This window comes from Trachypithecus francoisi, unplaced genomic scaffold (genome assembly GCF_009764315.1).
Source record: "Trachypithecus francoisi isolate TF-2019V2 unplaced genomic scaffold, Tfra_2.0 Lachesis_group19, whole genome shotgun sequence".
NCBI classification, from domain to species: Eukaryota; Metazoa; Chordata; class Mammalia; order Primates; family Cercopithecidae; genus Trachypithecus; species Trachypithecus francoisi.
Genome location: NW_022681464.1, coordinates 9,145,286 through 9,169,678, shown reverse-complemented (window position 1 = coordinate 9,169,678; position 24,393 = coordinate 9,145,286). Strand labels below are relative to the sequence as shown.

At 48.1% G+C, this 24,393-nt stretch overlaps 1 protein-coding gene across 3 annotated transcripts in view; it reads right to left on the bottom strand.

Annotated features, from left to right (window-relative positions):
• Window positions 1-6,279: 6,279 nt before the first annotated feature.
• LOXHD1 (lipoxygenase homology domains 1) overlaps window positions 6,280-24,393 on the bottom strand; it is a 140,519-nt gene continuing 122,405 nt past the window's right edge. For all 3 annotated transcript variants that reach the window (XM_033177834.1, XM_033177836.1, XM_033177837.1), the window contains 4 exons: window positions 19,946-20,116; window positions 14,244-14,376; window positions 12,840-12,998; window positions 6,280-6,972 (listed from right to left, as the gene is read on the bottom strand). In XM_033177834.1, coding sequence (XP_033033725.1) covers window positions 6,492-6,972; window positions 12,840-12,998; window positions 14,244-14,376; window positions 19,946-20,116 — 944 coding nt within the window. In that variant the 3' untranslated portion in view covers window positions 6,280-6,491. The remainder of the gene's footprint in view (window positions 6,973-12,839; window positions 12,999-14,243; window positions 14,377-19,945; window positions 20,117-24,393) is intronic.

Below are 24,393 nucleotides of genomic sequence, written 5' to 3'. Positions count from 1 at the left end.
TTTCTCTTCCCTACTTTATTTTCCTTCATTATGCGTTTCCATATGACATATCATACAGTTTATTTATTTGTTTGCTTACATCTGTTTCCCCCAGTTAGAATATAAGCTCCGTGAAATCCAGGATTTTCATCTCTTTTGCTTGCCACTTTTTCCCCAGCACTGACATGTGAATGAATGACCAGGAGTAACTTCTACTGAACGGCTCTAGGCTGGACCAGGACTCCTGGTGTTGTCCTTCCTCAGCCCCAATAATACATAGAAGCTCCCTGAGGCAAAGGGTTCCACGGATCCCCTGAACAATCTTCTCTTCTATCCACCCCAGGGGTGAGCCCAGGGCCACTGTCGCTCAATACACAATGTGCATGCCCCAAGAAGGGTTTGAAATTTGAAGTTCCCAAACTTGGGAATTCCATTAAAGGGAGAGCTGGGCTGCCAGAAGGTTAGGCAATAGGTCTTTGGAGAAATGATTCAGACTGGCTAAGGGGCTCTTGGGCAATAGTTGAGGGATCAAGAAGAATATCCTGATCACAGATGATTAGGTTGGGCTTCCTCAAGTCCTTGAGCTGGGATGAGTCTCATCATAGAAATTTTTCTAAGCCATGAAATAGACTCATTTACCTACACACATCCATCCACCCACCAGCTCTCTATCCATCCATCCACCCATCCACTCATTCATCCACCCTCTCACCCATCTATCCATTTATCCATTCATGCATCCAGCCAACCAGTCAGCCAATAAGCCAGCCAGCCCCCCAGCCACCCATTCACTCATCCATCCACCCGTTCACCCATTTACCCATCCATCCATCCACCCACCCACCCATCTATCTACCCATCCACCCACCCACCCCTTCATCTATCCATCCACCCATCCATCCACCCATCCAACCATCCACCCACCCATCCATCTATCCATCCACCCATCCAACCACCCACCTACCCATGTATCCATCCATCCACCCATCCAACCATCCATTCATCCATTCATCCACACACCCATTTATCTACCCTTTCACCCATCTACCCACTCATCCATCCATCCATCCACCCACCCACCCATTCATCTATCCATCCACCCATCCACCACCCACCTACCCATGTATCCATCCATCCCCCCATCCAACCATCCATTCATCCATTCATCCACACACCCATTTATCTACCCTTTCACCCATCTACCCACTCATCCATCCATCCATCCACCCACCCACCCATTCATCTATCCATCCACCCATCCACCCACCCATTCACCAGTCTATCTACCCATCCACCCATCCATCTATCCATCCAACCACCCACCTACTCATATATCCATCCATCCACCCATCCAACCATCCATTCATCCATTCATCCACACACCCATCTATCTACCCTTTCACCCATCCATCCATCCACCCACCCACACACTCATCTATCCACCCATCCCCCCATCCACCCACCTACCCATCCAATCATCTATCTATCCATCCATTCACCACACATGCACTTAGTACCCACACTATGCCCTGGGCCCTGTGCTAAGTGCTGCGGTTACAGAGATGAGTGAGACCTAGCTTTTCTCCTTAAGGACTCATAATCCAGTTAGGAAGACACATGAGGAGACACACAATTCCAACATACCTCTCATAGATGTGGGTGGGCTTCTAGCTCTGTCTTGGGGGAGAGGTAATGGAAATGTTTCCTGGAGTGATTGGAGGCCTCAAGTTGAGACGTAAAGAATGTGATGCACAGGGAAGAAGCTTCCAGAAGGCTGACTAGAGGGGCCCAGAACTCACCCCCTCCACCAAGAACAACCAAAACGGCAAGTAGATAACCACATATCAAATAGAGCTTCCAAGAGAGAACACTAGAATTCAACAGGGAAGTGAGAGGGAACTTCTAAAGCATGGAAGGAGAGGGCAGGGATTGGCTCAGAGCCAGGAGGGGAAAAGGTAAGCAAGAGATGCCCAGTAGTCCACATTACACTGCAGTCCTCATCATGGCAGAGTGCTTCAGCCCTTATGGGCCCTGAGACAAGTATGAAGAACTACCTGGAGCCCACGTGACTGCATTGCTCCAGAGATCGTGTTCATACCAGGTCCACACACCCCCTGAGACCAAAGCAGCTGCAGCACAGCACCATCTTAAGAACCCAGCCACCACCAGGCTACATCCTGCCCCCGGGGTCCAACAACCCCTGCATCTCCACATCCCTGGATACTCACCCACAACCCCCACATCTACCCAGAGGGCTGCAGCATTGCAACAATGGCTGGACCCAGGAGTGTGACCAGGTCCCCAGCACTCTAGCCCACGTAGTATCCTATATCTTGGGGAATGGGTGATGCAGCATGCCAAGGAGTCTCCCCTGGGGACAAAGGGAGCTGAAGTGTGTGCTCCCCAGAGCCTGAGGGCCACCTGCCCTGGACTGCTGCCACTGCCCTTCAGCAGCAGAGCAGCAGGTCATGATCTCACTCAGAAGTGGGAGATAAAAAGGTTGTTCTCATGGAGGTAGAGAGTAGAATGATAGTTATCAGAAGTTGGGAATGGGGTTGGGAGGAATACAGAGAGGTTGGTTCACGGGTACAAACATGCAGTTAGATAGGAGGAATATGTTTAGAGTTTTATAGCACAGTAGGGTGACTCTAGTTAACAGTAATTTATTGTATATTTCGAATTAGCTGGAAGAGGAGATTTGAAATGTTCCCAACACAAGGAAATGATAAATGTTCGAGGTGATGGATATGCCAATTACCCCGCTTTAATCATTACAGATTGTATACATGTATCAAAATACCATATGTACCCCATAGATGTGTATAATTATTGTGCATCAATTAAAAATAAAGAATGTGGGCGGGGAGTGGTGGCTTATGTCTGTAATCTCAGCACTTTGCGAGGTGGGTGGATCACCTGAGGTCAGGAATTTGAGAACAGCCTGGCCAACATGGTGAAACCTCATCTCAACTAAAAATACAAAAATTAGCCGAGCATGGTCGCCTGTGCCTGTAATCCTAGCTGTTTGGGAGGCAGAGGCATGAGAATCACTTGAACCCAGAAAGTGGAGGTTGTAGTGAGCTGAGATCGTGCCACTGCACTCCAGCCTGGGCGGCAGAGTGAGACACTTCTCGAAAAAACAAAACAAATAATAACAAAAAAGAATGTGAAGCGCAGTGCCTGGTAGAGTGGAGGACTGGATGGGTGGCAAGGAGACTTCAGGCAAAGGTCAGCCCTGGCAGAGGACAGCAGAGAGGACAGTGTGTATGGCATTGCTGGGGGCCACCCTGCTGGGCACAGAGCTGTGGGCGACTTGCAGATGGAGATGGCCCAGGTCCAGGGACTTGGAGGACCAGGTAGGGGGCAGGGGGTGGGGAGGCCTGTGGGTAAGAAAGTGCCCCAGAATGGACCAAAAGTATTAATGAGTTTAATGGAGCTCTCGAAGCAATTGTTTCCTCAGATCTCAACAAGTCCTCTGAAGAAAGCTGAGCCGGTAGGGCAGGTAAAGGATGACCAGAAAGCTGGCTAAGGTCTTGGGGTACGTTGTTGAGCCAGGCCAACACTACCCCGTCGATGGTAAGCCAACATTAATAGGACACACCAGCAGCAGGATGGTAACAGGTTCCTCCTGTACCAGTGGCGGCCGAGTCACCCACAGATGCCACACTCTGCAGTGAGAGCCCCATGTATCATATCTCTTGCCAGAAGGACAGGGCAGAGAACCAGTTTAGACTCTGGGCCGCACACATCCCTCCAGGTCCTGTCAGAGAATGGGAAGGCTGAGAGGAAGCAGTGGATTCAAGGGCAGGACATCCTGAGAGGCCTGCTGTGGGGCTGAGTGTGCGCCCTGCCTCCTGGCTGCCCTTGAATCTGAGGCAAGCGACTGGGGCTCCAGCAGGGCTATGTGAGAGGGGGTGTGTCCGCATATGGCAGACAAGCTGCCTGCCCCTTCTGGAGACGTGGCTGGGGTGAGATGGGGTGGCCCTGGTCACAGAGAGGTGAGTGGCCTGAACGGCTGGAGTGTGTCAGAGCGAAGGGTGCCCGAGGGCCTCTTGTGGAGTGTCTCAGATCCTAAATAAGAGGACAGAGTGGAGGGTGAACCCGCACAAGCGCAGGTGAAAGTCTAAACACCTGTCAGGTCTGGAAACAAAGACACCAGCCATAATAGCAGCCCTCGGACAGGAAGCTGCCTGCTGCCTTCACTCCTCCTCCGCCCGCAGTAGTCTAAAACCCTGGCGCACCAACAGGCAGGAGGAGGAGGGACAGGGCAAGGCAGGGGAAGAGAAGGGAGGCTGACTCACACACACACATATGCACACACACACGACACCCACATTCATGTACACACAGATTCACATGCATGCGCAGCACAACCACACACTCATATACACATACACGCACACAGATTCATATGCATGTGCAGCACAACCACACACTTGTATACACACACACATGCACAGATTCACATGCATGCACACACACTGCACTCATGTGTTCTCACACACACGCCTTCACACACCCAGATACACATGCATGAACACTCCGCACCCACACTTGTGTACACACACACATATTCACATGCACGCACACACACCTGCACACTCATGTGCGTGCACACACATGCTCTCACACATATTCACATGCACACATATACCCCCCACACACCCATGCTCATGTATGCACACATGCATAGAGATTCACATACAGGCACACACCATGCACTAATGTGTACACCTACACAAACACCATACTTGCACACTACATAATACACTCACTGCACACACACACATGCACACACACTGACACCCCTCCCTCACTGTGGGGCCCACCTGTGATGGGACTGAGCCAGGAGATGGCAGGAAGCTCAATTTTAAGTTTGATGTCTTTATCTTTATATTGGGGCTGGACATTTAAATTATAGAATGGAGATGGATTTCATGACTTAAAGTGTTTGTTGGACTTTTTATTACCTACTGGAGTCCACAGGAGCTGTGAGGCTTGTCTAAATTTTCATCTAGGGACAGGGGGAGAACCAGTTCCACAGAAAGAGATGGAAACAAAGCTGTTTAATGATGCCCTCTTCCCCTACCCATACACCCCAGTCCTGCGTGTTCAGCATGGTGGATATACTCACTATCTGGTGTAGGCACTGAATTAAAACTACATACACATGAACTCATTTAGTCCTCATCATAATTTACAAGGTGGGCATTATTATCATTCCCCCTGTCTTACAGATAGGGAAACTGAGGCCCAAAGAGAGAAAATAATGTGCCCAAGTTCTCACAGTTGCGAAGAGGCAGAATGGGAATTTAAATCCAGGCTGGTTGCCCCAGAGTCAGTGCATTTAACCTCTCTCCAAGAGATCTCTGAGACGGGCCTGAACTTGCCTCAGGGTCCTGAAGCCTCACTGCGAGTTTAGACCTTTCTGGGACAGAGGGTGCAGGGACAGCAAAGCGGCAGAAACACTGGTCCTGGGGTGCCCTCCTATAGGGATATTTTCCAGCCTGACCCACCTTGTTGCTGTCCTTTTCTCTGCAGGAAAATCAGAAGTTAGGTGCTGATCTCTGCGAAGTCTTGCTGTGACTTCGTGACTGCCGATCAGGGAGAGTGTGTGTGCATGTGCGAATCTGTGTGTGTACTCAGATGTACAGTTCTCCTGCTGCCTCTCCAGCAAGGTCACATTCCCCTTGAGGGTAGAGACCAGGTCTTCACTTTGTTCCCAAGCCCCTCTCAGCTCTCAGTCCAAACCCTGCCCACAGAGAGCCACAGATTATAATCACCAAATAACCTGAATGATCCCGCTTTCTCTCCCGGCCTTAGAGTGCCAGTGACCAGGCTGTTGCAGGTGCCATCCCTATCACCTTTGTGTCCAGTCCTGACTGTGTTAGCACAGGCTGGGATAACCAGCAGGAACTTGCCAATGCGTTCTCTGTAAAGTGATGGAAAGAATTATCTACTTTTCACAGGCTCATAAATCCCCCAGCAAAACACTTCCTCCTGATGTTTTTCTCCATTTGCCACTGGATTTATTGAAACTGGGGAAAATCATACACTTCTTAGCAAGTAGATGCTAAGATGAATTCTTTATAGGATATGGTTGGTAATAATTTAATTAGCCCAGCTTTTTTGGGGAAAAGTGTTAATTAGTTTTTGCTTAAAATACACCATCTCGATGCCCTCTCCTTCTCCACTTCTATCCCCTGGGTGAAGACTCAATTTCTCATCCACACTCGACAGCAAGTCCCAGCCTGATCACTACTGTTATTACAGAAAAAGGAAATACAAAAAGTTATTTTGGGGCTGCCACAGATTATGACACAAGCTAATTATGATCACTGTAGGTTCAATAAACTGGGGGTAGGGTAGGGAGCAGGACCCCATGCAGTTCTCAGCGGCCTGCTGGCCCCCAGTGCCAACTCCAGAGGCTTTGGAGGGCTGCTGACCATCAAGATGGAGGGCAGAAATGTGAGATCGGGGCATCTCAGTGAGAGGGTGGGGGCTGTAGCCCCTCAGACAGAAGGGAAGAGGTCTCTCCAGGTGAGCCCATCCCCCTGCTTCTTGTCCAGCCACCTGCCGCAGTTGAAGATGGTGGCCACGCCAGTGCTGGTGTTGGTGACCTCCACCTTCTCCACCAGCCAGCCTGAGCAGTAGCCGCTGCTGTCCTGCTCCAGGCGCACCTTGCGCAGCTCGCCCAGCTCCAGCGTCTCCAGGAAGAAGCGGTCTGTGCTGCCTCGCTCGAAGAGGTTGCGCATTTTCTGCTTCAGCTCCCGCTTGCCTGTGTCTCCGTTGGCCCCAAAGATGGTCACGAAGACATTGGCGTCGGTGCCTGCCCCTGGCTCATAGCCTGTCGTCACGATGACTTCGTACTTGACGGGCACCAGGCTCTGGACCTTGCTGACAAAGCTCTCTGTCGTCTTGGTAACTTCGAATACCTTGAAGTACTTCCTTTTCCTCTTGAGGGGGATGAGGCAGTCGCAGTTAAAGAAGTACCTGGTAGAGACGTGGGAGAGAGGAGGGGGAGGGGCTAAGCAGACCCCAGCCAAGGCTGCTCCCTCCCCAGATCCCCTTGCTCATCCATAAATGGTCCCCTCCCAAGGTGATGGGATATTGGAACTGGAAATGTTGGGTTAAACTGTGAGTATGGATTCTTGTTTAATTTAAAATTCGCCATGGACGGGCATCTCTATTCTTCCAGTTGCTTCTTGATTCTTCTACTTCTTTTTTCTTTTCTTTTTTTTCTTTTTTTTTTTTTTTTTTTTTGAGACGGAGTCTCCTTCTCTCTCCCAGGCTGGAGTGCAGTGGTGCAAGCTCCGCTTCCCGGGTTCACGCCATTCTCCTGCCTCAGCCTCTCAAGTAGCTGGGACTACAGGTGCCCGCCACTATGCCCGGCTATTTTTTTTTTTTTTTGTATTTTTAGTAGAGACGGGGTTTCACTGTGTTAGCCAGGATGGTCTCAATCTCCTGACCTCGTGATCCGCCCACCTCAGCCTCCCAAAGTGTTGGGATTACAGGCGTGAGCCAGATTCTTCTACTTCTTTTTTGCCCCTCACACTCCATGTACAATCCATAAGCAAATCCTGTTGACTCTAATTTTTTTTTTTCACCATCTTGGCCAGGCTGGTCTGGAACTCCTGACCTCACGATTCACCCGCTTCAGGCTCCCAAAATGCTGGGATTACAGGCGTGAGCCACTGCGCCCAGCCGACCCTATTTTTAAGATATATCCAGAACCAGCCCACTTGAAAACTATCCGGTATCTATCTGCCCTGCTGCTACTTGTGTCTAAGTCACCATCATCTCCTATTTGGAAATTATCAAGAGCCTCCTAACTGGTCCTTTAGCTTTTTGCTACCTGTGGTCAATTCTGTATGCAGCAGCCATGTGATCCTGTTGAGATGTAAGCCCAAGTATGACATTCCCCTGTTCAGAACCCTCCAGTGGCTTCCCATGTCAAGTAAAAGCCAAAGACTTTACAATGGTCTGCAAAACTCCTCATGATCTGACTCTTCTCTCCCTTGTGTTTTCCTTTATTCATTTTTATGTATTTTTAATTTTTATTTTCTTTAGAGACAGGGTATCAGTTTGCTACCCAGGTTGAACTGCAGTGGTGTGATCATAGCTCACTATAACCTTGAACTCCTGGGCTCGAGTCATCCTCCTGCCTCAGCCTCCTGAGTAGCTGGGAATATGAGCATGCACTATCATGCCCAGCTAATTAAAAAATATATATTTTTGTAGAGATAGGGTCTCACCATGTTTTCCAGGCTAATCTTAAACTTCTGGCCTCAAGCAATCCTCCTGCGCTGGCCTCCCAAAGTACTAGGATTACAGGTGTGAGTCACTGCACACAGCTGTGCTTTCCTTTCTCACCTGTCACCTGCTCTTTTCCAAGCTCACTCCCATCTGCAGATACTCTTACTCCTCAAAGGGACTGGTTAATGTTTGTACCTGGTGGTGTCACCTTTAGAGGAAGTTGCTGAATCCAGAGTGACAATTTTAGGCAAAACCAAGTGGAAATATGACTATTAAATTTGTGCTCCCAAATTCCTTAAACTTAACTGAGTTGAACTAAGAGTTTGTGTATGTATGCATGTGTGTGTGTGTGTGTGTGTGTGTGTGTGTCTATGTGTTCACAGACTGCAGAGTACAAGGGGAAAGAGAAAGTCCTCTACCAAAGAAGCCATCACAAGCAGAAGCAAGTCTGGAGCCAAGAGAATTGTCTTGGACCAAGAAGTCCTCCCAAACCTTCTCTTGAACATCCCCAATTTTAAACTCTGGGTAATGACAGTGGGTTCAGGAATTATAAAGGAAAACGTCAGACAGCATGGTGGGAAAATGCTGCACATGATATGAGAGGGCATGGTTTGCCCCAGCCCTGCCACCTACCACCTGCGTGACCTTGGACAAGTCACATCTCCTACCCAGATCTTGATTTTCCCATTGGCAAAGCTGGAGGTTTGTACTGAACAATTGCTATGGTTTCTTCCCACTCCAAATTGCTAATATGCTAACACCTTTGAAAACAAGCAGTCTTGGTGCTGGCTAACAACTTCAGGAATGCAACACTGAAAAGGTGTGCCCAGTGGTGCAAAATCAAACCCTATTTTAGATGAACATTCTTAACAGAAAAAAAAAAAAAACAAACACCTTTGGTTTTTTGCCTGCTTACACAACTCCAGGACTTTGCATTCTTGAATCTCATTAGCTCCCACAACAACACTGGGCATCATCCTCCCATTTCATAGGAGGAGGAACTGAGACTTGGAGAAGAAAAGTCACTGCTTAAGGTGACCCAGAATCAAAGCCTGCCTGGCCCTGAAGAATAAGCCATTTAAAGACATTTGCAGGAAATCCTTATTCTGTTTTGAGATTGTCTTCCCCCAATTTATCACTTGATAAATTTGGATTGTTGTTACATACTACAATTTCTTAGAGGAGGGTATACGTGCATTGTTTTAAAATTCTCTTAAAATGCATTTCTTTTTGCATATGCCCACTAATATGCATAATTCTATATAAATACAAAAATCATCTGATCCTATACATATTTTTCTAAATGTACTTTTTTTTTGCTCCCTCTTTGCTTGGCTCTCTCTCTTTCTTCTTCCTCTCACTTCAGCATCCCTTCTCCTCAGATAACCCATGTAACAGTTGAGGGTGTAGCCTGCCAAATTTCCCTCCGTTTCACTCAACCCTGCACAGACCCACGTGTACATAGACATATGGGGATGTCAGTGTTCCCTTTACAAAACGGCATCACATAAGACATGTTTTCCTGTATCTCGGTTTTCTCACTCAATAATACTTCCTGGGAATTGCTCCAAGTCATCTGGTATGTATTTAATTCATTATTTTTGATGGCTGAAAAATATTCCCTGGTGTAGATATAAGGAAATGTTTTCTGATAGACATAATTATAGGATCACCAAAATGTGGGCCCTACAGACTTACACAAAGCTCTGGCTTTGGAAGGACACGCAGCGGGCTGCTCCCGCTAGAAACGGGGGAAGGTGTCCAGCCAGAGTAAAGGCAAAAGTAGAGAAAAATGAGCAGAAAGAACTCATGCATATTCAAAACTATGTATAAGTGCACATCTGTGAACACTGTGTATCAGAAAAATGCCACAGAGAATGGGGTCACCAAAATGCTCATCACGGTGGCCACCTCTGATGGGCAGGGCTGTAGGGAATTTTTACTTTCTTTTACATACGTTTCTGTATTATTTGAATTTTTATGGTTGTATATTAGATATGCTACTGGGATAAACAATAAAGGTGTTTTCAGTTAAAAAATAAAGGTCTTTTTGTATGACCTTTCACCCAAATCCTGAGGCTATTAGTGATGAATGAGAACTGGTCAGGAAGGTCAACAGCACACTGCAAAAGAGGGGTCAGAATGGAAAGAGCTGGGAGATGGACATTTGGAGTTACTGCGTATATGAGAGATTGAGATTAAATTCATTTGTAATTCATGGAACTCCAAATATGGCTAACGTGGTGGCAGGAAAGGAGTTGTGGATGTTACACACAGTGTTAAGCAAGTGGTTTTATAATACAGAATGTAGGTGCCTTCTAGAATGAGACCATGTGAATTGTCACCACGATTAAACATGCCTGCAAAGTCCCCCTTCTGGACGAAAGTGATATTTCTGCAGGAAACAGGTTTTCATCCAGCAGAGACCACAGGCTTGAGAACTGCAGGCAGGCAGGGGTGAGCTAGGGCATGACTTCAGAGAGCTCCTAGGCTGACACCCCTGCCATCGTTCCTCTACCCTAGACCCTATAGAGCATCCAGCTCTCCTCCCAAAGGGCAGCGTGAAGCACAAGGAGGAGAAGGGTAACTGCTGGAGGCCACACAGTTGACCAGGAGACAGTGCTAGTATCCAGGGGCCTGGAACCCCTGCAACCCCTTCACTTCAGGAAGAGCCCCTTCCCCACAGATATCTCTTCCTCCCCCTCCAGCTCTGGTGACAGCCAACGACAGGCTGCATTCCTGAGGCAGGAGGGAAAGATGCTTCAATTAGGAGAGGTTTCTTCTTCCACAGGATGGAAAATTCTACAACTCGAGCCCAGGACCGTGGGACGGGAAGCTTACAGTTGGGCCTTTGCCTTCCTTTCCTCCTAAGACAGGAAGGTGCCAGGTGGTGCTGAGAACTCTCTCTCTTGGCCAACATTGTGGGATTAAGGGTAATGTGAGGGTGACTATTTTATTTTGTTTTGTTTATTTTGGGAGGTTTGCAGAGGAGCAGTATCAGCAGACACAATCCCTGTGAATGGGAGGTAGTACTGAGCCGTGGAAAGGGCTTAGGCCTGGCCCTGACTTGCTCAGTGAGTCATTCACTTTTCTGGGACAGTCTCCCAGCTGTCAAATTCTCATCAGTACTGGTCCTAGCAGGCACATAGAGCAACTCCTACAGGTTTGATTGTACTTGAGCTGAGCTTTCTCTAAAAGAGCAGTAAATAATGCCATAGCTCAAGAGGGAAGTTGCTCTGAACAGAGTTGTATCTCCCCAAATTTATATGTTGAAGCTGGAACCCCCAATGCAATGGTATTTGCAGATGGGGGACTTTGAGAGATAATTAGGTTTAGATAAGGTCATGAGGGTGGGGTTCTCATGATGGAATTAGTGCCCTTACATGAAGAGGAAGAGAAACCAGATCTCTCTCTCCACGACGTGAGGACACAAAGATGGCCATATGCAGGCCAGAAAGACAGTCCTCTGAGAACCTCACTATGCTAGAACCCTGATCTCAGACTTCCAGCCTCCAAAGCTGTGAGAAATAGCTTTCTGTTGTTTAAGCCACCCACTGTCTGATATTTTGTTATGGCAGTCAGAGCAGAGGTCAGAACCTCTTCTGCCAAATTCCCAAGGACTTGCTTGGTTTGGGGGAGCCAAATCCAGGGAGCTGCAGGTTGGACGAATGTGGCTTTGAGAAGCTTGGGCTCCTGAGGGCCAGAGCCCATAGCTGAGGGCTCTGCCTGGGTCCAGCCTGGCTACTGCTTCTGTGCAGACAGAGGTTACCTTTCCTTGTGCAGGGAAGGCTCTAGGGTGTGGTATGAGCAGGGCCAGCCCCAGTGAGAGGTGCAGATGTGGGAGGGTCCATGGTGGTTCTGGCGCTGTGAGCTGTGTACTCAGCTTTCACTTACCCTTTGGCAAGCCTTGACCTTGGATTCCCCTTTCCACCCTACCCTGCCTCCTTCTCAGCACCTTTCCTGCCTTCCAAAGCCTCAGGGTTCTTTCTGGCTTCCAGTTTGGCTACCAAGGGGTTTTAATTAGACAAATTGATAACTGTGACTATGTTGCCCAGGTAACTAAGACCCTTAATCTTCCAGAAATGCCTGAGTCTCCAGAAGGCTCTGATGGGAGAATGCAAAGCCCCTTATCTGGGGTACTGTGAGGCAGATGGACCACTGGATTACCCTACCTTGTCTCTGATCCCTACTCTGCCCACATGGATGGTGGGTTTTCACTATGACCATGTAAACAGCAGACTTCAAAGCTGTGTTTCTTTGTTATTTTAGATTGAGAGAAGGGGAAGGCAAGGGAAGTCTCTGCTCTCTGGCACTGTTTGACTTTCTCAGTATTCTTCCAAGGAAGCGTCCCTGGATTCAAAGACTAGATGCACCCAAGGTCATCTGGCCTACTCCCCTGCCTCTGACAGTAGATGCATAATCCAGATAGCTTCAGAACCATACAGGTGTCTCTTCCCTTCCTGCCTTCTAGGCCTCCTGAATGGGGTAATCTTGACCTTGAAGAAGATAACTCCTCACACCCTGCTCTCTTGCCCACGTTCCAGCTCAGTCCCTGCCCCATGCTGAAGGAGTGGCACTTCCTTGGGGAAAGGCTCAGTACATACACATTGCCATACTCCATCTCGGTGATGGTGATGGTCTTGACATGCCAGACAAGCTCCCTCTTGGGGATGAACCGGTCTTCCCTGGCGAGGTGGCCCACGCAGAGGGAGGCAATGTCCCCCAAGTAGACGCTGTCAAACTCAAATGTGTCTGTGGTCCCCCTGCAGGAAACAAAGGTGTGGTCTTTGCCCACTGAAGCAGGTAAGCATTTGTTGGGGGCCTGCTGCATTCCAAGCACTGGGCCAGGAACAGGGATGGGATGGCAAGCAGGACCTCATGGCAGTCCTGGGGGCTTTGAGGGGTTCAGTTCAGTTTGGGACCAAGACAATCACAATGAAAAAGCCCCACTAGCTGCCTGGCCCCAGCACCAAAGAATGGTGACATCGTTATGCAGGCTGGAGATGGTGAGGGTGGTGAGACTTGGAGAGCAGAGGGAGGAGGGAAAGGGAAGAGTCCCCTGAAACAGACATGTCTTAGCAAAGTCGTGGGTGGGAATAGTGGGGTATGGAGGTAGAGATATTTCTGGGGGAATGCTAGCTTGGATGGAGTTTGGGTTCAGGGAGGGAAAAGCTAATGGAGAAGGTAGGAGTGCAGGCAGTCTGTGGGGGTCTGTAAGTGCCAGTCTAAGGAGTCCAGACTTCATCCTGATATGGAGATTTGAAGACAAGGTTGTTATAAATGGAATGTCTGTGCCCCAGCTCCCCCAAATTTATATGTTGAAACCTATTCTCCAGTATGATGGTATTTGGAGGTGGGGCCTTTGAGAGGTGATGGGGTCATAAGAGCTGAGCCCTCATGAATGAGATTCATGCCCTTATAAAAGGGGCCCCAGAGAGCTCCCTCCTGCTTCTGCCATGTGAGGACACAGTGAGAAGATGGCTGGCTATGAACCAGGAGGCGGGCCCTCACCAGACACCAGATTTGCTGGTGCCTTGCTCCTGGACTCCTGGCCTCTAGAACTGTGAGAAATACATTTCTGTTGTTTCTAAGCTACCAGTCTAATGGACTAAGAGAAAGATGTAGCAGAGTTAAGGGGGAGGTAGAGGCTGTCTCAGCAGTCCTGGAAGGAGGGAGGAGATGAAGTGGGCATCTGAGCAGTTCACAAGTGGCTCTGATGGAAGGAGGTGTGGTCCTTGTCTCTGTAGACGTGAGGCAACGTTTGCAGTGAGTAGCACTGTCCAGCCACAGGGTAGGCTCCCATTAAATGCAGTCCCATGCTTTCCCTTTCACCATTGCCTATTTAGCCCTGGGGTGTTTGCACAGGATCAGCACATGGTAGGTGCTCAGTAAGTACTTGCTGGTTAGGCCCATTTGTGTACCTATGGCTCCCACCCAAGGGGGAGATTCCTGGGGTCCTCCCTTACCTACCCACCCCCCACCACTTCCCATGGGCCTCCCCCTCCTACTTCCTAAAGGCACGCTGCCTAGAAGAATTTTCCACGAGAAACTCTTTGGATCGGTTCTTCCTGCCCTCCAGGATGAGCCAGACGTTCTCCCTGGTTTCGCCTCCGTTGCCCGTTTCTATGACGATCTCGTAGGCTGTAATGGAGGAGGTGGGGGAGGGTCAGCAAGGGGAGGCAGTGCCCATCATCAGGGTGGGAGCAATAGGGCCACAGCCTCTGGTCCTTCATTTGGACTTAGGCTACAGCCTGGGCTTGGGGGAGGCAGGTTAAAATCACCACGATTGAGACATTGTAGGTAGAACCTGCCCAGATTCTGGGGTTACAGTGAATGCTCTCATTTATTTATAGTAGCAACCTCTTTGCAGGCAAATATGGGAGCCACTGGGAATGCAGCAGGAGGTGGGGGTGAACACTCAGCTACAGGGCTGAGATGCAAAATGGAGATCGGTGCTGAGAAGGGAGAAGAAGGGGGGCCCAGTGCAAAAGCAAAGGGGAAAGACCCAGGCAGTCAAAGCACCCCGAAGACCCTTGCACTTGCTCCAGCAAGCAGTCTCGCTCATAGCTTGTCTCGGTGTCATTCCATCTCACCCTGCTGTTCCCTCAGTCGTGTCTGCACAGGCGTGTACTCCTCCAACATTGGTTAAGTAGGTGCTAAGTGCCAGGGCTGGACTAGACCCTGGGTGACACTAGAACTCAATCTGTAGCCCCAGACACAAACACTGACTGTACCATGTAACAGAATGTGACAGATAACCCTGCAAAAAAGAGCCAAAGTACTGTGGGGTAAGAGGAAAACCTGGCTCCCCATTTCCTCTCCCACTTCATGTCCTGGTACTTTCTCTCTTTCTCACTCCAGTCACTCTGCCTCCTAGCTGCACCCAGAGCACTTAGGTATGCTCTCTCCTAGAGCTCTGCAATGCTGTCCTGCCTGGAGTCCTTCCCTCTTTCCTTCTCCCTTCCCCACCCATAGCGGCTTGGCTCACTGGCTCACCTTCTCGTCCTTACTCAAAAGTCATGTCTCAGAGATGTCTATCCAACCACCCTAATTAAAATTGCAACCTGATCCCCCTAAGCCAAGATACTGAGGGTGTGTGGCATGTGATCCAGGCTCACTCCCCAGGGGGGATGGAACTGGCACCCTGGAGGACACAGTAAGTATCTGGCTCTAGTGTCTCCAGACATAGACCCCTTGCTGCAGTACCTGAATGACTGACGGTCTGGGATTCTGGATCCAAAGAGGTAGCTCTGTTTCTGTGCCTTTATCTCAGAGACATGATACAAATAAAGAAGAGGAGAGATGGCCATGCCTGTGGCTCAATCCCGGCACCAATCCCAGCCCCACAGCCACCCTTTTGCAACTTTTCTCAAGGAGAAATCTCTGCTACCTGAAACAAGTAGAGTGAATCTAGGCAAAGAGACAGGCAGCCTCTGATGGAGGAAGAGATCCACAGAGAGTGCATCCTTTCTGCAGTAGGGAAGGGTTCTGCAGCCCAGGACAGATTCCAGCCCAGGAACCCAAAGCCATCCCAGCAAGGGAACCACATTGTTCAGTGGTTCAAACCACTGCCTTCTGCTTCCCCATGGGAGGCAATGGTTTGTTCTGCAAATGGGTACTGGTGAATTCAAAGGGAGATCCTGGGTGTGGTTAGGGAAATGGTTTGTCAGCATCAGCGAGGGAGGCAGGGAGCACTGGGAACCTGCATATCACCGCGATGGACTCAAGTAGGAAGTGTGAGAGATGGTGCGGGTGGGCTGTCCTACAGGGATTGAAATGAATTCTTTCCTAATGGTCCTAAGGATAAGGTAGAGAAGGTTTGTAAGCAAGGACATTTAGGTAGATTAGAAACAAATGTTGCTAGTTGCATTGGTGGTCTTTTGAAAGGAAGTTTCAATCAGCATATTTTCACCTTGCTTTCTTTCCCAGATGAAGCGGCTTGACAAAAATGTAGAAGGCATGATTCTCAACTGTTTTCACAGGTTGCTGGGAAGGAGCAGATGAAAGAGGATCAGGAGCTTGAACATTCAGGGCAGGTAGAAGTGATGAACCCCATCTAACAGAGATCTCCCGTGGGGCCAGCACACCCAAGGACAAGCCCACTGGAGGAAGGCTCTTGGCAGTCATGCAAAGGAAGAAGCACACGGAAGTCACTAGCATAAAGGGGCCACCAGCAAAGCTACTGTGAGCTTAGGGGGCATGGGTCATAGTTTGAAAGGCAAGACAGGAGAGGAGCGAGCAGATCCCCCTTGAAATCTTGCCTTCATCCTGGGCACGGCATCTGCAGAGGGCAACGAATGAGCGATACAGGTTACACTGAAAGGGGAAGGGGCAGGATGCAGGGAAGATTCAATGTCACATTGTTCAAGGAGCTGCAGAATAAACAGATGTTTAGTCTTGAGACAAGAACTACAGGGGCATGTAATGGCCATGGAGGAATGCTAGGAGCATAGTTGGGCTTCCAGTGGGCATTTGGATTTCACTGTCTCGTGTTTCAGGACCACTGTTTATGTTGGGGAGCTCCTACCATATGGGTTGGATGGGGCTGAGAGTCCTGGACCTGGCCAATCAGAATCCTCCCCAGGGAGATGCTCTCTTCCCTTCCATGGAAGCTATTAAGCTGGAATGGTATGGGATTGGAGCTGCGAGCAGCCAACTTCCACAAAGTACTAAAACAAAGTTGACACATGGGAGGAAACAGAGCTGAGAGGAGAAGAAAGAGACATACTGAGATCATTGGAGCCTCTGGAGACAGCCAAGTCTTGGCTAGAGCCACCCAAGACTTCCAAGTTCTGGGAGCCAATATATTCCCTTTTGCTGGAGCCAGCTTAGGATTGGGTTTCAGGTACATACAACCAAGAGTACTGACCACTCCTGAAACTTTCTGTTTGACTCCACTGGGACTACCAAAGGATGGATGCTTCAATAACATAAATATGAAGATGGATTTTCTAGCTGAACTGTCTGGTGAAGCAAGCAGTGAACGTTCCATCCCTGGGGAGCTGACCTGCAAGCTGGACTGTATTTTGGCTGGAAATGTTGCAGGTAAGGCTGACTGGGCAACCTTAAAAGGCTTCGAGTGGGAGCATAGGGAGTGGGAGGGGCTGCAGAGAGGAAGACATTGGCCCTGCCAGAGGATGTCCCAGAGAGAGATGTTTTTGTCCTTCCAGGTGTGTGTGTGTGTGTGTGTGCACGCATGCATGTGTATACAAGCATGCATGTAAACACATGTGCATATGATCTTACTGTCCTGGCCTTTTTTCTGACCCTGGATCAATTACAATAGAATCTCTGGAAGTGGGACCCAGATGTTAGTATTATTTAAAGATTGCCAATGGTTTTCAGCTTTGGCTGCACATTGGAACCATCTGCAGAGGCAGATGCTCGGAGAGGGCAAGGAGCAGCTTCTAGAATTGCCAACAAGAGTTGGGGATAAAGGTAGAGAACAGGAGGCTAAATGAGATGGAGCAATCAATTAATCTGGAGTACCAGCCAGGCCTAATAAGGACAAGACATCCTGGGGCGGTGCAGTGGGCCTTCGATGTATCACTTAACTTTTCTGGGTTTTTGTTTGCCTTATCCATGATACAGAGGTGTGAATTTGCACCCCGTCTATTTCACGGGGTGGGAGTAGGATTGCAAAGATCTATTGAGAACATGGATATGGAATGCTTTCACCCCCATAAAGCTCTGTTCAAGTACAAGAGAGTATTTGTCCTCACACACTGAGTGTCCAGAGATGCCTTGGGGTCAGTGATGTCAGCATGTAAGTGCCATGAGAGCAGAGTCTCTGTTTCATTGATTAGTGTGTCCCCAGAAGTCAGATTAGGGCCTGGCCCTTGTGGGTACTCAGTAAGAGTTTGTCACATGGTTAAATGAAGGTAGCTGAGGGTTGGCATGCTTGCCTCAAGCTGCATCCACGACTGCCTCCAGGGTGAACCTCCATCTGAGGACACAGGTGTGGCTGCCTGTCCCCTCATGGGCAGCCCAGATGGCATCACTTTGCTCTATGCAACCTCCCAGTAAAGAGGGATTGATTCAGGCCCTCTCCTGGCTACGCGTCCTTGCCCTTTGGTCTCCAGCATGCACACATCCTTCTGGAACTGACAGAAGGGTCACTTACCCTCTACAATCTCCCTGTCAACCCAAATCTCACAGATTTTAGCAGAGGTTTGGCAGAGAATTTGTGAAGGAGACTCAGTGATTATGCTCCAAGCCTTACAACTCTCTACTTTCCTGGACACCAATAGCCTGAGGAATCTCTATTGCTCATCATGGCACTTGTGTAAGGTGCATAAGGTTTCCCTCGAATTAGATTGTGAGGCTCTAAGGACAAGGACTGTATTTTCTTCCATTCGCTGAGCACCAATTGAGCACCTACTGATCCCCAAGGCCTGCAGAGCTGCAGAGGGCTACATACATGAGTGATGCTATCCCTAACCTGTGGGAGCTTTGGATGTATTGAGAGACTAATGCATGTGCAAAGGACAATATAAATAAACTAGAGGCCACAAAGCCATATGCATCATTCATAGCATCTAAAATAAAACTGGGCACCCAGCAACTTCTCAGGAGTGTAATTACACAAGTTGGGAGTCTACCTTCTGAATTAGGGCAGGAATTCTCATACAGGAATTCTGGATAAATGGGTGCTTGGCCCTTGTTTGAATACTCCTAGGGACATAGTGCTCACTACCTCTCAAGGCAGCTAATCTCATCATTGAGCAGTTTGGATGGCATGGTAGAGATGAGTGTGGGTCGGTGGCCTCCTTTCCATAGCCTACAGTGGTCCCCTGGAAGGGGCTGCCCAGCCAGGAACTACATTTCCCAAGTGCCCTTGCATCTGGTGGTACCACATGACTAGTTTGCACTAACAGGATGTGAGTTCTATTAGGGGAGTGTGCCTTCTCCTTGCTCTTTTCCCATTTGCAAGAAATATGGAAGCCACACATTAGAAATGACTGAGATACAGAGAGAAAGAGCTTGGGTCCCTAAATCACTCCATGGAAGACCTTCCACCAAACACACATACTGGACTAGGTATAAAAGGAGTGAAAAATGTTTTGTTGTGTGAAGGCACTGAGATTTAGGGGTTTGCCTCTTACTGAAGCTAGTGCTGCCTTAATAACTAAGATTGGAAAAATCCATTTCTCATATCAGGCTCTGCCTTTGACAAGCCTCTTCCAATCTGTTGGGCCCAGACCCTGGCATCTGTGAGAGGCACATCTCCCTAGGCTTTGATGGCCATCCCCTCAGGATCAATTACTCTTCCCCTTATAAATATCCCCTGAGGAAGGGACAAAAGGAAAGCCGCTGCTGGAGATACTGGCTTCCCCTGCATTCTGTTTCTAGGAAGTGTTGATTAGGCAGCTGTTGCCACAGGCATCAGTTGGATGATGTCCATGTTATAAAAATAAACCAGAGAGGATTCCACACTAAACCACCCAGCTCAGCCTTCAGGTCAGGGTCAGCTTGTCCCCAGTGGGTTTTCCTGCCACCTAATTAGTCCCTGTGATTCTGAGCCATGAGCTGGCATCAATGTTTCTTAGCAGTTCCAGTTTCACCAAATAGCAGTTAGGATGTTTCCTCATGCATCTCTCCATATTATTCCCTGCATCGGGCATCTGACCCCCCTCCAGCTGGAACAGTGTCTTCTTATTCCAGCACCATTCCCTGCCTCCCTCCTGAGCCAATGCTCTCCCCCACATACTGGTCTCTTTCAGCTCATCATGGATCTTGTTGTTGGCACAGGCAAAGTCGCGGACCGTCTGCCCGTCACCCTCACTCTTGGAGAGCCAGCAGTCGCACTGGAAGCGGAATGTCTCGTCGCGGGAGTTGTCCTTCACATCAACATAGCTCAGATGCCAGCCAGGAAATATCCCTGTGGAAAAGACACCATGGGGACTGGAAGCTGGATGTGCCTTCCCTCCCCTTTCGGACTTCTACATCCCCACAACCCACTGGCTATGTGGCCCTGAACAAGTTATCTGTCCTCTTTGGGCCTTGATCTCCTTGTTGATAAAGTGAGGGGTTGGGTTAGGTGGTCTCAGAGGGTTCCTCCAGCACAGAGAATATAATTTTCTGCAAAGCCCTTAACTTGGGGTTCATGAACCCTAGAGGATCTGTGTATGGAACTTAAGCAGTCCATGACCCCAAGAAATTGTGCTGTAATTATACATGAACATTTTACCAGGGGGAGAGCTCATGGCTTTCATTAGATTCACAATTGAGATCTCTGACCCAAAATAGAATTTTCTGGAGTTCACTAAGATGAAGGATGACTTCTATTACTTCCTGACACCAGTATTTACCTAGTCCATGCCCATTATCTTTCCAGAATCAGTTTAGGTGTCAACTCCTCCAGGAAGCCTTCCCTGATGTCCCCTGATGACCCACTAGGCCTGCATCAGGTGTTCTCCATGCTCCTATAGACCCCTGCATCTGCCGTGGCCACACCCTGACCACCTTGTGTTGTCAGTATTTACATGTGTCTCGTCCTCCAAGCCATGAGCTCTTGAAGGCAGTGAGTAGGTCTTACTTGTTTTCATTTCTCTCATGCCTAGTGTAATGACTGGCAAGTAGCAGTTGCTCAATGAATGCTGAATGAATGAATGTGTCATGACTTGGCTAAGCTGTTCAACAATCGTAGAACAAATCCAAAGCTACTATTTCTTTTGGGTATGTTGCTAATATTGAACACATAGCTGCCCTTGTTATAATTGGCAGGGCTTCCCTCGGAAGTGTGCCCACCATAGCACAGCTATCAAATATGAATTGATGTGCACTTGCCTGCACGATGTAAATAGCATGCATGTGACAGCTGCATGCTCCTTATACCATGCACTGGTTCAGTTACTGTCTTCTCTTCAAAGTCCTTGAGAACCCTTAGAACCAAAGGACCCTATGCAGGAGGAAATCCCCGTGGTTTGGCAGGTTACTTGCTGCTCACTATATGTCCACAAGGAAACTCCAAGGGTCTTAAAGCACAAAGAGGCACAAAAAGATAGACGACTCTTGCAGTCACCCAAATCACAGGGGACACATGTTAAGGCTCAGCAGGGAATACACATTAGTGGTCCTAGTATAGCATCATTCCAGGTTGAAAAAGTACTTATGTTTTGTAAACACAGGTCTTCACTGAAGTGGAAAACAGCACCAATAGAGTTAAGCCAAATTTTAAAACACTTCTGTTGAGTTAAACAGTGGTCAGTTATTTATTTATTTATTTGATGGCATTTTACCCTTGTTCCCCAGGCTGGAGTGCAATGGCGTGATCTTGGCTCACCGCAACTTCTGCCTCCCAGGTTCAAGCAATTCTCCTGCCTCAGCCTCCCGAGTAGCTGGGATTACAGGCATGCACCACCACACCTGGCTAATCGTGTATTTTTATTAGGGACGGGGTTTCTGCATGTTGCTCAGGTTGGTCTCAAACTCCTGAACTCAGGTGATCCACCTACCTCAGCCTCCCAAAGTGCTGGGATTACAGGCATGAGCCACCGCACCCAGCAGTAAGTTATTTTAACAATAAATTTGTTTTTTAACTCAATTAATCTTTCAATTTTTCTACATTAGGGCCAATTCCACCTGTAAATTTGCAAAATGGCTGCTTTCTGAGATGCTTCCTGATAGTGTCATGAAGACGAGACCTTCTGCTTCCAGTGTGACTGCTAGCTCTCCAAGCCTCAATGCATGCAGTCTGGAAATGAGGCAGAGAAGACCTGCTGAAGCAGTGCTCAAACACTTCTGGAGTGGAATATAGGAAGGAAGAGACAGGTAAAGAAGGCAGAGAAAAAGGTGGTAAGTTGTTGATTCTATTGGAAGGTGTCCAGGTGAAAGAGTTTTTGTCCTCCTCCCACCGTTCATCCTCACTGTCTGTGTGTGTGTGTGTGTGTGACAGAAAACACACACACACACACACAGATTCTACTATCCAGCTGTTACACAGTTTGATTGCTACAGACCTCTGGAGTGGGACCTAGGCATCAGTAGTCATTAAGGCTCTCCAGGTGATTCCAATGTGTAACTAAGCCTGAGAACCTGGGCCTGTATCACAATCACCTGGAGGGTTTGTTATACTATAGATTATTGAGCCCTACTCCCAGAGTTTCTGATTCAGTAGGTTTGTGGTGTGGTTCAAGAATGCCCATCTCTAACTAGCTCCCAGGTGACGTCAATGCTGCTGGTCCTAGAGCGACACCTTGAGAACTACTCATTCAATGTATCAGGACCAGAGTCAGGGAGGTCTTTCTACAGAATCATGGCAATAGGAAATCAATGGGAAGTTTGAACACGTGATTGCATGCGTAAGTGTGTGTATGAGTATGCTAGTGGAGGAGGATGGCATTACCCGGAGACGTGGGCCATCACGAGATTGTTTCTGTTGCTGGAGTGCACCATTTGTTGTGCTCTACACCCCACATGGTTTTCACTACAGAATTACACTTCCTGGGCTCCAGCCAGAATGGTGACAGAGAGTATCAGCGAGCTAAGGGGAAGGGTGGATTCTGGGATGGCTTTACCGTTATCCACATATAATTCATTGCCCCCACTGCATGGATGAAGACAACCAGAGTAGGAGCCTGTCTGGCCTGGGTTGCCCTGGTGCTCAGTGGCAGGCTGCCTCTCTTCCCACTGTGGCCCCCTTTCCCCGTCCTCTCAAAAATTGGCATTATCTGACCCCATCCACAATTTTCAAATTAGAATTCTTCAGAGAAACTCCTTTCATGAGCTTTGTGCTTGCTGCTCACTTAATCGCCTTGTTTCGGAAATTTTGGATGTGATTGACAGGGATCTTACCATGGCTTTCTCCCACTAAGAACCTATCAAACATGCAACTGGGAACAGGTGGCTCTGGCAGGCTGATGTCTTGTGTCTGGTTTTTGCTCGTGATGACAGCAGGATAGTAGATGGGTAGATGGATTCACAGGTACAGCAATGGCTAACTGAGTATCCAGCTCTAGCCACATGGTGAATATCCTACCTGGCCTTAGCGGACTTATTAGTGTGTTCTCATGCTGCTGTGAAGAAATACCTGAGACTGGGTAATTTATAAAGAAAAGAGGTTTAATTGACTCATGGTTCTGCATGGTGGGGGAGGCCTCAGGAAACTTACAATTATGGCAGAAGGCAACTCTTCACAGGGTGGCAGGAGAGAGAATGATGGCCAAGCAAAGGGGGAAGCCCCTAATGAAACCATCAGATCTTGTGAGAACTCACTATCGCAAGAACTGCATGGGGGAAACCACACCCACAATTCAATTATCTCCACCTGGTCCTGCCTTTGACACCTGGAGATTATTACAATTTAAGGTGAGATTTGGATGGGGACACAGAGCCAAGCCATATCAATGGACCAAGAAGGAACCATCTGAAATTGACAAATAATCCGTTGCTTTACAAAGTCTTCTTTTTTGGGGTTCTACTTTATTTTTTTACACAAAAGTAACAAACACTCCACACTATTTGACACCTTTTACTCACAAACTATATCAAAATATAAATACTGACATTCTTTTTCATAGTTGCCTGGTATTTCATTGAATGTACATGCCACCAAATTATTTATCTTGTCCTTGTTGATGGTTAATTAGTTGGTATCCAGACTTGTACTTCTACACACAATGCTATAATTAATATCTTTCCACACGCATTATAGTCATCTTTTAAAATGATAAATCAGATTTTTTCACTTCTCCATATAAAACCCCCCAATGACTTCTCATCACTGTCAGAATAAAATGCAAACTGCTCACCAAGGACTATTAGCATTGACATGATCTGGTCCTTTTCTACTCTTCTGATTTAATTTCATAGTACTCACAACTTCACTTACTCTGTTCCACCTACACTGGCCTCCTTTTTATCCCTTGATATATGAAGCCCTCTCTTTTCTTAGAAACTTTGCATCTACCATTCGGTCTGTTTGGAACTATATTCCCCAGGCTCTGAATGTCAACACCATCTCATTACTGAGGTGTCAGATCAAATATTCTGTCTTTGAGAAAGACTTTGTTAACAACCCTATTTGCAGAAGCTTCCTAATCCCCAATTACTTGCTGTCAATCATGACATGCCCACTTCACAATCTGAAATAAGTTTGTTTTTGTTTTCTCATATATTGTATAGTTTGTCTTCTTCCACTAGGTTGTAAGCTCCTTG